At 49.2% G+C, this 15,139-nt stretch overlaps 1 protein-coding gene across 3 annotated transcripts in view; it reads left to right on the forward strand.

The window, feature by feature from the left end:
- The window catches only part of fto (FTO alpha-ketoglutarate dependent dioxygenase), a 113,139-nt gene that overhangs the window by 47,245 nt on the left and 50,755 nt on the right, over nucleotides 1–15,139 (forward strand). For all 3 annotated transcript variants that reach the window (XM_060071945.1, XM_060071944.1, XM_060071946.1), the window contains exon 8: nucleotides 8,350–8,474. In XM_060071945.1, the coding sequence (XP_059927928.1) occupies nucleotides 8,350–8,474 (125 nt within the window). The remainder of the gene's footprint in view (nucleotides 1–8,349; nucleotides 8,475–15,139) is intronic.

Here is a 15,139-nt window from a genome sequence, read left to right on the forward strand (position 1 = left end):
GCCTAATTATTATCTTTTGTAAGCCCAGGTGTCTTATTTGTACGAGATAATCCATTTTATCTGCATCTTTTGTATATGCTGCATTTGAACATTTTGTAGTCTTACTAATATGATGAATGCACATGCAGACAAACTGTTCAAAGCTGACAAGTTAATAAAGATAATATTTATTATTTACATCTATGGTAGGCTCTCCAATGTTCCCAGAACGTCCGACAGGCCGATGAGTGCGCTGGCTCAAAGTACTGTTGACAAATCTCATGATGGGCCGTAATACTTTCAAGGCTCTCTTTTTTTTTATCATTTTTTTTTTTTTCTTTGTTGAGCAATAAAGAGAAAAAGAGAATTACATTTATTTTTCTTATGACAGAGGCCCAGCAAACTTCACTTAGTTATCCTGTGAGTGGCAACATGGACGAGCCCTGTCGTATTGGCCGGGCAGGCCGTCGCTGCCTGGCTTCTCCTCACAAAAACAAATTAGCAGTTTACAGAGACTGATCTGTCTTATGCGCTTAGCTCAGAATCCCCATATTTGTGTTCTTCATCACCTATTTGCTCCCATATTCCTTCACTCAACCTCCTGTTTATTTGGTTTGATTTTTCCACCAACACCATCCCCTCCCCCTCCTCCCTCTCTTCCCACCTTTATTCTCTTCATTTTCTTCTTCTTCTTCGTCGTCGTCGTCGTCGGGCGGCGGCGGCGGGTGTCGTCTTCATCTTTATTTACTTCTTCATCATTCCCTTCTTTCCTCATCTTTATTTTCTTCTTCTTCTTCCTTATTTTCGTCCTCTTCTTTATTTCCTGCTTCTTCTTTTCTGTCAGTGAGATAGCTATGGAGGACATCACAGAGGAACCCAGGTTTAATCACTGCTCAGAGTAATCACATTCGGAGCACACAGACAGCACTGACCACAGGGCATACGGCTGCTTGTGATTTTCAGTGTTATTTCAATCATTCCCCCAACATTCCTTTTTATAATATAGATTCAGCATCAATGCATAATTGTACCTTCTCTCACATCTTTCCATCTAGCATTGAATCCATCAGCCAGATTAAGTGTGACTGGCAACGAAAGAGAGAGTGAAAGGGAGAAAGACGTGTATGGGGCTAGAAAGGAGGGAGAAAAAAGCAATAATAATAAAGGGCTGATGTTGTAGTCAGAGAGGTGTTAGCAGCACAGCCTGGAGACAATGAAGTCCTTGGAGCACGCTGGGAAGTTTGAAGCTTTGTTTCTCTGTCTTGTGCACCGCTCTCAGCGAGGTCTGTTTGGAGGGGGAAAAAAAAACAAAAAAACAAGTTAACTCAGCCGAGATCAAACCTGATGTGTTTCTCTGCTGTAAAGCACACAGCCTTCCCCTGTGAAGTCCCTCCCCAGTCAATACCAACACAAACAACAACAACAGCCTCGGCAAAAGTTTGGCTCCAGAAGCTCTCAGTGATATTTTGTTTTTGGAATTTTAGAATAAGTTACAAATCATTATTATTTTTATGTTTTACTAATATTATTATTATGTATGCTAACATATTACAGTACAATATATTCACATCTTAAAATATCTTCTTACGTATATAGAGTAGAATAAACAGAATTCTAGAAGAATCAGTACAAACCTCCACGACCCCCCGGTCTGCGTGGAGACTGTTACCCCAGAACAATGCAATGCTGTTCCACCTGCACCGTACCCTCAAACTCACACCCCACACCCCCTCTAGCCCCCAGCAGGTGGGCTCAGGTGGGTCGGTGTGGTGGTTGGTAATGGGGGGGACTGTTTTCAGCAGGGACCAGGGGGCGGAGCTCCATCAAGGGGGGGCAGGGAGTGGTCCGCATCTCATTAATTCCTATTTGTATTTAATGAGAGGGTCACGTTGAATAAACGGGTCTTTCATTTGTCGGAGCGAGCTCTAGGGCCAACTTCCTCTCTACACGATGAAGAGTCTCATGTACGCCCTCATACACACGCACACACAGACACATAGCCACACACGCACACACGCACGCACGCGCACACGCACGCGCACACACATATACACAGACACACAGAAACACACAGAGACACACACATGGACGCACACAGATACACGCTCATTCACAGTGCAGTGTTGGGTTGGGGGATTCTAGGTGAAGTATGAAGTGAAGTGTATGTAATTAAGGTGTGATCTCTTTACACTTTACACTTTGCATGCCCTCCATTATTAACAGTTGCAGTAACCCTGCGTGTGCCTCTGTGTATGTGTGTGTGTGTGTGTATGCATGTGCGTGTGTGTGCGTGTCGTATATGTGTGTGCCATTTATGAATACGTGTGGTGTGGTCGGCAGCTATTTTAACTCCCGATATTAACGCCACATATTAACTTTGCGCTAGCCCCTACCCACACGGACTCCATTGGTCTGGTCTCTAACAGACCGGGCTCTGCTCCTTAGCGCTCCTCATGTGCGCGTGATGATTCAGGCCCCTTGTGCACACAGCAGCGGCTAAGACCTTCTGAGACGGTAGGGGGCTCGTGTGCCTCACTACGCACCGACCGCACCGTTTCTTCTGCCAACACTCGACTCCGCGCAGTCGATCCGTTGGTGTGTGCGTTCCCGCTCCCCCCGGACGCCGGCCCCTTCTCAACCTAAACAAAACTCGTCCGCGCCGGCCCGAACCATGGATGGCAACCCCCGACTTTCTTAGATTAGTTTAGCGTTTGTTGAAGACCCGCGCCTCGGAGCGGCCCTGGGTAACGCAGTAACACAGGGGGCCTTACGACAGCTGGCCCGGGCCCCAGTCAGCAAAAAGCTTTTTACTGGCAGCGGGAGAGGGGCCGATCGCAATCTGCTATCTAGCCGGGATCTAGATGCAGCGGCTTTCAACGTTGTGAGGGCGGAGAGAAAGGGGAAGTGGGTAGCAAGGAACGCGGGCTGCTAACACGGGAGATGGCATGCTCACATCACTCCCATCGCCGTGTCCAGTTTGGTCTTGCTTTGTTCCAAATTAGCTCAACCGTCCGCTGAGAATTTTGTGTGGGATAGACGATGATGTACGACAGCCTTTGGTGTGTGTGTGTGTGTGTGTGTCCGTCATCCCTTTGCGTCCCCCTGCAGTGGAGGCCTCCAGTAGACATCTGCACAGCTCATTCAGGTTATATAGGCTCTGTGGTTTAGTCATTAAACACGACTGGAACCACACTCCTAAACAAACCACAGGCACTATGCTTTTTCTTTGTCCCTGCATTTTTTGTTTAATACGTGTGAGTGCGTTTGTGTGCGTGTTTGTTTGTGTGTACCTGCGTGTATATGTGTGTGTGTACTTCTGTGTGTGCATGTTTGTGCGTGCGTGTATATGTGTGTGTGTGTGTGTGTGTGTTTCCGTGCATATGGTCATGTGTGTGTGTGTGTGTGTGTGTGTGTTCGTGCATGCGTGAGTCTGTGTGTGTGTGTGTGTGTGTGTGCATTCGTGCTCTATACATTACGTGCACGCTCACTTTTTCCCTATTCTCCTTTCACCAGTAGCGCCCAGATTGCTTCTTTTCCTTGTGTTGTGTCCTCCTGTCTCAGTGGCCCTCTGTCCAGAAGACAGAGTGCGTCGGACCCTTACACAGTGTCCCTGCCCTCTCAAGGGCCCCACAATGGCTTCAAACAATGTCTGCCGGCCAATGGCCCTCTATTCCTGGGAGCGTCCATTTTATTTACCCCCGCCCTCCCTCACCCAGTCCATCCTTTGTCACTTCAAACATGGTTGTCTGATGTCGGGGGACATTTTGTCCAATGTTTTACACTCCATAAAATCTGCTGTGAGGAGACAAGCCCTCTTCTCTGCAGTGTCGGCGTAATGGATTGCGCCCGTGACCTTTCCGGGGTCACTCTGGCAGAAAGGCAATGCTTTCAGTTGCCATGGAGATCGCGGGACACACACACACACACACACACACACACAGACGTGCACATGAATACACACACATACAAGCACACACACACACACACGCACAGAGGTTCACGTGAATACACATACACATACGGACGCATGCATGCGCGCACACACACGCACGCAAATACACACACGCATGCAAACACACGCACGCACACAAACACACCTTGTTCTTCGAAGAGAAGCCATTCTTAAAACATGTTGCTGTGTAAGATCCATTCGTCAAAAAAAAATTTGTCATGTTTATTTATTTTTCTCTCGCAAAGCTCATAGCATCAGAAAGTTTGATTTAATAATTGTGTCAAAAATATCTAAATGTGATTTTTATCTATCAAATATCATATGTGTTTAATGTTAATGACAATAATTATAGCCTAGGATGCAATTGTAATTTTTCATAGACCACAACTCCGTCTAATTTGGTCTTAGTCTTTACTCATTTCTGACTTGACTTGCCTATACTTTATTTTCATACATGGTTTAACGACTTGCTACTCAATCAGGGCACTTTGTTCCAGGTGAGTATGTCAGCTAAATTGAAGCTTGACTAAAGAAAATAAACTTTGAGTTATCTTGAGGTCAGAGCCTTTTTACACAGCAGTTCAGACAGGAGGTAAGTGTAGACCTTGACTCCCTCTCTGGCCCCATATGTACATACTAGATAGTTGGTAAAGAATCAACAGAACTTCACAATGTGTGCGGGGCCCATGTTGGTCAAACACAGCAGTTAGAAAATAATAAATTGTTAGTAAGATGTTCATTAAATAGTTGCCCCACGACTTGGGATGCTACTTCCAGCCAACCATTGTGGAACACAACCAATACCAACAGACTATCACACCAACAGAAACATACCACAATGGTAAACCTAGTATGTGGATTCCAGGATGTACTCGATGCTTCCTCTTAAAATGTTAAGTCCAGGCCTCCATCGACCTTGGGGCACCCGAAGGTCCTGCGAGGTCTCACCTCGGTGGACGTGTTTCATAGGGTGTTAATAGCGCCTCAGACACATTAGCAGCCTGCAAGGCCGGCTTTTATTGAGTGTCAACCTTTTTTTTCCGCTCCGCTTGTAGCCTTTCTTCTCCTCCTCTTCTCTCGCCTGGCTCCGTCAATACGCCCTGACCCAATTATTCAGTAGACAGACACACCATAGCGCCTCGACGTGCGAACATACACGGCACTCCCATTAGCCGACTCCGTGTCCAATGAGTTGCACATGCTTCCTGATGATATTGACAAATGCTTGTTATTAGAGACACACTCTGGGCTGGAGGTGTGGGTGAGTCGCCCCAGGCTGCCCTGTGGCCAGCCTGTGAACCAGCCTCCATCATCACTCCAGCTGGCCTCCAGCGGTCAGCGCACCACCGCGGGCCCTCTCTGCCGGGGCCGCCGTATCTGTTTACCCTCGGACCCACCGCCGACAGAGGCAGGACGTGTTTAGACCTATTGTCCGCAAAAATAAACAGCCGCGACGCAAAGTCGTTTGTGGACTAGGTGATAGCCGGGGTGGGGTGGAGGTAGGTGGGCCCCACGGTTGTCCTCTTTGTCACCCCTGGATGGGGGCCTTGGGTCTGGGGTGGGAGGGGTGAGGGGGGGGCATCCCTGCACAGCATCCAGTCAGAGGGCCGAGGACAGCTACTGTCATCCAGGGGTAAAAAGAGGCAGAGAGGGGGTGGGGGGGTTAACACGGGCCCAGAGATAAAGGGCCGTGGGGGTGGTGAGGGTGGCCGAAGCTCGCTGGGCAGGTAAACAAGCAGCAGGGGTTCCTGAAAGGCCTCAAAATCAGCCTGGGGCTGGATTTGAAAGGGCTCACTCAACAACAGCACCTATAAACACGACAACACAAACACACACATTCTTCTTACACGGGCACACGCACGCACGCACGCACGCACACACACCACACACACACACACACACACACACACACACACACACACACACACACACACACACACGTAGGAGAACACGTATAAACATTAAGTCAGCGACACTCCTCCAGAAAACAAAGGCTCTGTGATGGGCGCTGTCACTGTGGTGTTTGCTATGGTTTGACACCAGAGCTGGGCAGAGCTCAGTGTGTCAGGGGAGGGCGGGGCTAGCTGAAGGATGCAAGGGATGACTGGAGCTCTAATATGATGATGCCGGCGAATGCGTGGAAGCCAGCCCCATTCATGTCCTGTGTGAGGGAGATGCTTCTATGGTGGATCCCAGCCGCTTAGCTTTGATCGCGAAACACGTGTCGTTCAAAGATGTAACAATGAAATCGGATTCCCACATTACCGATGCTGTTCAGTCGAACATAAATCAAATGACAAAACCTGAAACGTGCGCGCTGAACAGGCACACACGCGGAACAAAGGCTCCAAACTCATCTCTCAGTTAACTTCCTGCATAGCGGGCCGCTCTGTTTCCACTGTGTACAACACACAAACAAGCAACTTTTCTCTGGTCCCCCCACATCCCTCAGTGCTGCAAGTCTTGGATCAACTTTAAAGCCTCGGAAAACACACCGAGAGACATGAAATAACTTTCATAACGTTTCAAATCAACTTCAGATTACTCCCCTCCCCCCTCCCCCCCCCCCCCCACAACATTCTGAACTGAGGCGCTGACACCCCACAACAAGGCCGTCGCCATGACGCTGATACACTCCGAACGCACTTACTCCCAGTTCCTCCTGCTGCCACTCTTTTCCGGTGGGGGGGGGGGGGTTTTGATCCACAGCGGGACGTACAGCGGCGCCATGCAGACACTCAACCGCCCCCCATTCACCGCCGCTTCCACTGCTCCGCTCGCGGTCACCGCCATCCGCCGCGCGTCTCCTCCGAGCCCGGGCTAATCAGTCACACGCCGCCGCGTGTTTTGACACCTGTCAGGGCCTCGCGGTGGAGGAAGTGAGCGTAATACCGCCCGAGAAGAATAGGAGAGAGAGAGAGAGAGAGAGAGAGAGAGAGAGAGAGAGAGAGAGAGAGAGAGAGAGAGAGAGAGAGAGAGAGAGAGAGAGAGAGAGAGAGAGAGAGAGAGAGAGAGAGAGAGAGAGAGAGAGAGAGAGAGAGAGAGAGAGAGAGAGACTCACACCTGTCTTCAGGAGCATTAAGATGGACAGGGTGGATTGCCACAGGATGGATTAAAAAAAATGAGAGGCTGGGGAGGAGAAGCAGTAGCAAGGTCTCTGTTAGTGTTTTTTTTCATTTCCTTTTATTTACTTGCGTGTGTGTGTGTGTGTTTGTGTGTTTTTCTTGTCGGAAGGGGGGCTTGGCTGACTGAGGAGGCGGAACGTGCGTAATGGGAGGAAATGAAAGCGTTTGACTGGTGGATGTGAAGGGAAGAGACTGCTCTTAACAAGGCATCACAGTCACTCAGAGTTACGGATCCATCCGTGCTCACAGGCAAACCCAGCACTGTCTGGGACGAGAGAGAGAGAGAGAGTGAGAGAGAGAGAGAGAGAGAGAGAGAGTTGGAGAGAGAGAGTTGGAGAGAGAGATGGGAGTGAAAAAGAGGGACTGCGAGAGGGGAAAGAGGGATTTGAGTGTGGCTGACAGCGCTGCATTTAATTTGGGCTGCCAGATCCCTTTTCATTTGACTTGTTCTCAACCAGCTTAGAGGCTGCAGAGGACTCGACGGGCAGGGCTTGCGGTGGATGTCTTAGATTAGCAGTGAAGCGCCGCGTCACCCTCTAAGCCCGCCTGTAATTCATGTTCAACAGGGGGGATACTCGCACATTACATTGTGCCATTCAGGACGTGATTAATTGACTCACACCCTAATATTGGATGTAATTTGCCCGTCCTCTGATGTGAAACTGACTTCCAGACGAGACTTACCCAGTGTTACCCTTCTCAGGGATGTTAGAACAGTGAGCGCCTGGAGCCACTGGGGATCTGTTGCTAAAACCGGAGCCAACCCAGGAGGGTGCATCTCTGCTAGAGGTAGTCCTTTTACAGCACCCCCCCCCCCCCCCCAGCATGTGATTCTTAACTGGTTGACTGAGGTTCTTGACAGGAAACAGACAACCAAATATAACATGTGCAAATGTCCATGCGATGTTAAAAACACTCCGAGAGGCTTTCATGCTCTGCCCCTCCGTGTCCACAAACACAGCTGCTGTACATTGGATTCTTAACTGGTTGACTATACAGGGTGATGAAAGAACTTGACAGGAAACAGAAAACTAAATGTGACATGCACAAACGTCCATGCAATGTTGAAAACAGTCCGACAGGCTTTCATGCCATGGCGCTTGGTCACCAGCGCTGGAGGTTCAACCAGTGACGATCGCTTCGTCCCACTTCTGCACGCAGGTTGTTGGGAGGTCACCCTGCAGTATGAAAAACATAGCTCGGACGACATGGGTGTTTATTTACTGATCTTAAGTTAACACTTTCTGCGTGTGATGAAAGCCTGTTGGACTTCCTGTTGACTTCCTGTTCCAGACCATGCTCTTCCTGTCGGCGGTGGAGGACGAAGGACAAGCCGGGGAGAGCAGGCGGGAGATGGCCGAGACCCTGCTGGCGGCCCTGACCAATCGGCAGCAGCATCGGCAGACGTGGAGGGACAGGTAGGACTACTTTTAGACCTGCGAGGGGCTTTACAGGCTCAGCTCCCATTGGTTGATCGAGCTGCCCGTTCCACTCTGAGGACCATTCCGCCCAATCACAGCTCAGCGCCACCCGATTGGCTTTCCCAAACTGTCTGTCCTCGTTTTGTGTGTACAACGAAAATGTCAGAGAAACTAGAAATAGAGTCTAGCACTGTGGTTAACTTGCTGATTGTTGAGGGGAAGGATCAAGGGTTTTATCAAAGTTGTGATCTGTTCTTCACAAATCCTCACAAACAAACAATTGTTTTAAGACCTTTCATTATCGTTTGGGAATGTTCACATCTGCCGTTGTTTTAATAAAAAAGCTGTTGAATGTGTTCTCTGGGTAAACAAATGTGGACACCAAAGGTTAATAAATCAACCGAATGTCACGTCTTATTTTCAAGATGTTTATGAGATGTTCTCTCGCGAATGGAATTGATCGACGTGGTTGGCAAAAAACAAGAGTATAGCAAACCAATACTTTGATGTGATTTATTATGTGGGAAAATACACATGTTTTTGAGAAGCATAGAGCTTATAACATGTGGTTGGTAGAACAATGATAATAATTCAAATGATCAAAATTAAATTTTCCGAACAATAGAGGATGTAAAAAACTGTTGAGGGTCTAATTTTGGTTTGTTTAGAGACTATTAGTAATCCACCAACACACATGGCAGTGAATAAGCTTGCAAAATGATCACTCAAACTCTCAAACTGGAAAAGACAAATAAAAGGTCTGATGTGAATTCCACAGATATGCAGAATTTTGCATTGTTTGTGTCTGCGGTGTTTGCAGTGTTTGGGCCTGGCACCTATCACAGCCACATGTGTGTTTGTGATAAGCCCTGTCACTTCCTTCCTGTGAGATAGTGGGTGTTGAATCAGCTTTGAAACACTGGCCTTTCATTCAGATAAAGAAAGGCACACACTCTCCGAGACACTGTTTTGTTAGCTGGGCCTTCTCTCAATCACTCTCTCCCCAGTAGAAGTCTCGAGTACACACATGCTCACATGCACGGTCACACACACACACATGCTCACATGCGCACAAACACACACACACACACACACACACACCACACACACACACACACACACACACACACACACACACACACACACACACACACACACTCACACTCACACTCCCACACACATGGTCACACAGATGGTCCAAATGCATACATACTTATTTACAAAAATACACACATGGGCACAGACACATGCATTCATGCTAGCATAAGTGTACATGCACACACACACAAACACACAAAATGTTTGTGTGCCCACATTCCTGCACATATGTGTCGACATATGTTGCAGTGCCTTTTGTTAAAGAGACGATCCTCCATCAATTTAATGATCCTCACGCGGTGCCTTCAACCTCCCTCCCCTCCTCCTCCCTCCCTCCTCCTCCTCCTCTCACCCCCACTTTGAGAGAGACAGGACCCAGGTCACGTCAACTACCTAATAGCCTGCGGGCATTTCTCACAAACAACATATTCCTACAAGCTACATTTGTTCCCCCGCCCCTCACCCCAAAAACAACGCTGGTCACTTCCTGCGCCGGTGGCTGCGGTGGCACCCATCATTCCACGCTGCGTCTCGTCGTGTTTGAAGCGTCCCCTGGAGGTGAACCTTGGCCGTGGCGCTGGTCAGGGCCGCCCCGAAACACAGGCCGCTGCCGGCCGTTGACGCCCTCCGCCTCTCATCTCTCACGAGATCCTGGGAGCAACCCCCCCCCCACCCCCCCCAGGTGGTGAAAGCTCGGGACCATCCTGCTACACACCCACCCACCCTCCCCTCCCTTTACTCTACGCCCCCCACACACACACACACTGCGGACCCACCTCCCACAATGCAGCGTTAGCAACTGCTGACCGTGTCTAAACCCGCCCCCTCCCCCCCCTCCCCCCCCGCCCCCTACCCCATCGTAGTTCTTGACTGGCCCACCCTGGGATCCTGAATGTGTGTGTGTGTGTGTGTGTGTGTGTGTGTGTGTGTGTGTGTGTGTGTGTGTGTGTGTGTGTGTGTGTGTGTGTGTGTGTGTGTGTGTGTGTGTGTGTGTGTGTGTGTGGTGCGGACAGGACAGGAAATGCTTGGTCCTTTTCGGCGCGGTGGACATAAGTTTACTCTATCCACAGCAAAAGAGTGATTAGATTATCTGAGGGAGGGGCAGGGGCCGGGAGGGCTGTGCGGGAGGCTGTGGGTGGCTGGGGTAGGCTGGGGGGGGGGGGGGGGGGGGGATAGGTGGGTAAGCGGTCCCACACACGGGGCTGCAATCTGTAATGCGTTTGAACTCCAACTGCTCCCCATATCTCTTCTTTCCTTGCCACACATGCACACATAAACACTTGCGCGCACACGCACACACACACACACACACACACACACACACACACACACACACACACACACACACACACACACACACACACACACACACACACAGATAGCCAGAGGTCATCTGTCAAGTGGCTGTCAACAGATACCGTTTACACGAAGCAAAGCACATGGCCGGGCACAATGTTAAGTGAGACACGCTAATGCTCATCAGAGATATGCAGCAGATAGAGCATCGCCCTGGTAGATCTCCCTGTGTTTTTGATTTTCTGCCTCTTTTCTGACTCTTTGTAGACGCCTGTGTTCGTCGGGAATCAAAGACTCAAAGTATATTAGAAAGAGAGAGAGAAAGGTTTGGTTCATTTAAGATTTAAGGGTGCACGCCTTGAAAAAATTAATTTGGTTCCATAAAAGCACTCTCCAAAATGGAAATTTCAAAAATTAATTAGCAGATTCATTTTGCACTCCCTCTCTCTTTTTTCCTTTGCGTTTTTTTTTCAAACTTTATATTGAACCTCCTAATTAGGTTTTCGCGCAATATGCAACAGGCAAGACTTTTATTATTATTGTGCCCTTTGTTTCCATGGTTGCCACTCACAGCCCATAATACTAGCGTGAAGATAGTGAGGGGGGTTAAAAAGGATGATTGATGACTCCGGCTAGGGGGTACATAAACATAAACAAGCAGCGCTGATTGATTAAGTTTCTCCGGGACTTTTGTTTGATAAACAGCAGTTCAGGCGCGTCGGCCCTCTCCCGGGCCCCGGGGTCTCTGGTGTACCGCTCCGGGGTGTTCTACCACCAGTGAGACACCCACACACAGCAGTGGGAAGCCAGTGCAGCTTTTCATTTACCAGTGACCTGTGGATGTCCCGGGTTAGTGATGTCTTTGCTTTGTTTCTTTCCCGAGCTAGTTGGGAACATCCATTTATTTAGACTGACAGGTAGAGACCTGACTAGTTAGTAACCAGTTAGAACCAGATCTATTAAGGTCTTCATCAGGAATTAGTTGGAAGACTGCTGAAGTATTAACCAGAACTATTAAGGTCTTCATCAGGAATTAATTGAGAGGCTGAACTAATAACCACAACTATTAAGGTCTCATCAGGAATGAATTGGGATACATAGGCTCGACTTCAACAACAAGTCAACAAAGTTATTTTGGAAATTTTACGAAGAGGAACTTTTCAACCAAAATCCTGTTCCTCCAGAGGTTGCCCTGGAGATGTCTTCATCTAAATATCTCCTGCTCTCACCACGGGCACCACTGGGCTGGGCTCGCCGCGACTTTCCTCTGACCTCTCAGGAGCGGCGGGGTCACGGCGTCGCTCCGCTAATGCAAGAAAAAAAGAGACAGAAAAGAGTGCGCTTTGTCACGGGCGGCGGGCAACTACTGAAGGGAACAGCTGTGAGTTTTGTACTGACCATGCAAACTGCTGTAGGCTTTGTAAGGTCATTATATGATAATGAAAATCATTACAGAATTACATGGAGGTTTAGGACATGAGAGCAGTGGGAGGGAGGGGGAGGGCCACATCGGGTTTGATAAATGGACTGTGAAGGTGCCCATCTGGCCTGGCTGTACGGCTTCTCTCCCTCCTCTTTTATCCCCTATTCTGCCTTTACTGCCCCTCTTTCATTCCCCTCCCTCTGTTCTGCGGCGGGCCGGTGTTAAAGCGATCGGGTAAGGGGGGGGGGGGGTGTAGTGGGGTGGGGGGTCTCCCAGTGAAAGATTAACAGACTGCAGACCCAGCTCACCTCCGCACTGCCACGGCCGCAGTGGAGGATGAGAGGAGGTGGTGTTTATGACTCAATGAAGCCAACACCTCCTCCTCGCTGGCTCCCTGTCCTCCCAGTCCTCCCAGTCCTCCCTGCTCCCACTGTGGGCCGGTGGCAGGCCAGTAGGCAGCCCGCGACCTTTGACACGGGAAGCATTTGGACAGCTCAGGATGTGTAAATCAATAACGGCCGGGGCCAAGTGGCATCCTCGTTTTATTCCTCCTTTGTTTAAGGGGGCTGTCACCTTTTATGTTGAGTGATTATTCGTTTTTAATACGTTAAAAATAAGACAAACAAAGTATGACTAACGTGCGCCGACGACCCCGATGCCTGATAACAGGGAGACCTGTGCCGGGAGAATAAACAAGCGCATTTGCAAAAAAAACACGTGATTAATCGCCTAGTTATGTCTGGTGAAATTTATTTTTTAAAAGCTCATATAAAAACACGCGACTAATTGGGGGGGCGCGGATAAACAAAACAAAACAAAAACAAATCGAATCCTGCCGAGGAAGGGCAATGTTCAGCATAACGCCAACAAACACAAAACACAACCACGCAAACACAATCAAGAGATGCACCCAGCGACCGGGCACTATGGAAAGACAAATACGTTGTGGTTCTCATGGAGAGGTAAGATGTTACCTCCCCGAGGGATAGCGGGGAATAGGGGGGGGATCGTTCCTGAGCCCAGTAGATCACGTAGTCACCGCAGTACTGTGAGTCTGTGGCACAGTACATCTGTTGTTATGTCGCTGGCTACTTTACAACTTGTTGAGAGCTGCGCAGGTCTTTATCCCCGCACAAAGGGCGACATCAGCTGACACGGCCGCCGGAGCAGAGGGCCTGCAGTGGGGGTCCGGGGGGGGGGGGGGGGGTCCAGCTGCAGTCATCACTCAGCTGTCCGGCTGACCTCTGACCCCTCCCGGCCATCTCTCAGCCTTTGTTTCCGGCCTTTGTCCCGCTCCCTGCATACCCCTCTGCTATCACCTGGGTAGGGCTGGGGCACAAGGGCCCGGCCTGTCATCAGACCCCCGGGGTCACTGGGGGACGGAGTTAGAGCGGAGCCCTGGCCTGCTGGGGTCAAAGCGCACTACTACTACTGTTGGCCACTTCTGCTCGCATCCCCTGCAGAGGAGAGAGAGAGAGAGAGAGAGAGAGAGAGAGAGAGAGAGAGAGAGAGGAGAGAGAGAGAGAGAGAGAGAGAGAGAGAGAGAGAGAGAGAGAGAGAGAGAGAGAGAGAGAGAGAGAGAGAGAGAGAGAGAGAGAGAGAGAGAGAGAGATGGGGAGAGAGAGAGAGGGATGGGGAGAGAGAGAGAGAGAGAGAGAGAGAGAGAGAGAGAGACTCCTTTCGGCTGTCAATTCTTCCTCTCCCCTCACACGATGACCCCGTCCTTTTGTGGTCCCTCCTTGGCTGTGTTACTGGGAGTGGACCTGGGAGTGGACTGGGAGTGCGGACACAATGGGCCGCTACAGGTCCCAGATGGGAATTTGAAAGATTGTACGTGTCGCGTCCACAATGAGGGCGATACATAGCAGAGCCTGTCCAGTGCGCTCAATGAGCTCATGATGGCCTGGAGCCCTTCAAGAGGATGCACTACAAGGGGGGAGGGGGGGGTAAAATAGCTCCATGTTTTATTGCACCGATCGGAGGCAATCTCTACTTAAGAGCAAACGTCTCCATAGTTTAGTACTGTGTTGTGTTGTGATGACGATCCTTTGTCATGAAAAAAAATATTTTGTATATATATATTTACATATATATTAGGGCTGTCAATTTATGCAATAATATCAATAATATAATTAAATGATTAAGAATTAAGAAATATATATATGTATACTACCCTCATTAGTGATAATTGTATTATTAAATATAACACATTGCATATGTAGTTATTTTGATATATATATATATATATATATATATATATATGATACATAAATAAACACAAATATAAAATAACTTAATAAAGTAATATAATAATTAGCGTGTGTATATATGCATATGAATACATATATAATGTGTCATTGAATAATACTGATCACCACTAATGAGTAGAGTGAGCTGACCAGGCCCAGATAGGGGCTTGGCCCTGATAAACAGGTGTTGGTGCGCTATGTGGTGCAGCCACCGTACCGGGCATGTGGGCCGGTCGTCAGGAGGGCCGGGCAGGTCGCTCTGTACAGGTTGGGCACCTTTTCAAGCCGGCCTGTGTGTGTGTGTAAGGTGTCAGCCGTGGGGGCAGGTTAATCACACGTCCCAGCCATGGCCCTCTCTGTAGAGCTTGTACACCGAGCCTCAACAACAGCAGCCCCCTGTCCCTGGCTCTGTACACACACGGCCCAGTCTGTTTTCCTTGGCGCAAGCTGCTAGCCAAAAAGTTAGTTGGCTGTAGCCGATGTCTCTCCCTCCCCACGCTCCCCCTCACCCCCGGCCCTGCCAGCACTGGGGGGCACACACCTGTTGGCCGCAGGTGGGACATCGCCTACCTGCCACACCTCTGTTTTATTTATTC

This window comes from Gadus macrocephalus, chromosome 14 (assembly GCF_031168955.1).
Source record: "Gadus macrocephalus chromosome 14, ASM3116895v1".
Taxonomy (NCBI): domain Eukaryota; kingdom Metazoa; phylum Chordata; class Actinopteri; order Gadiformes; family Gadidae; genus Gadus; species Gadus macrocephalus.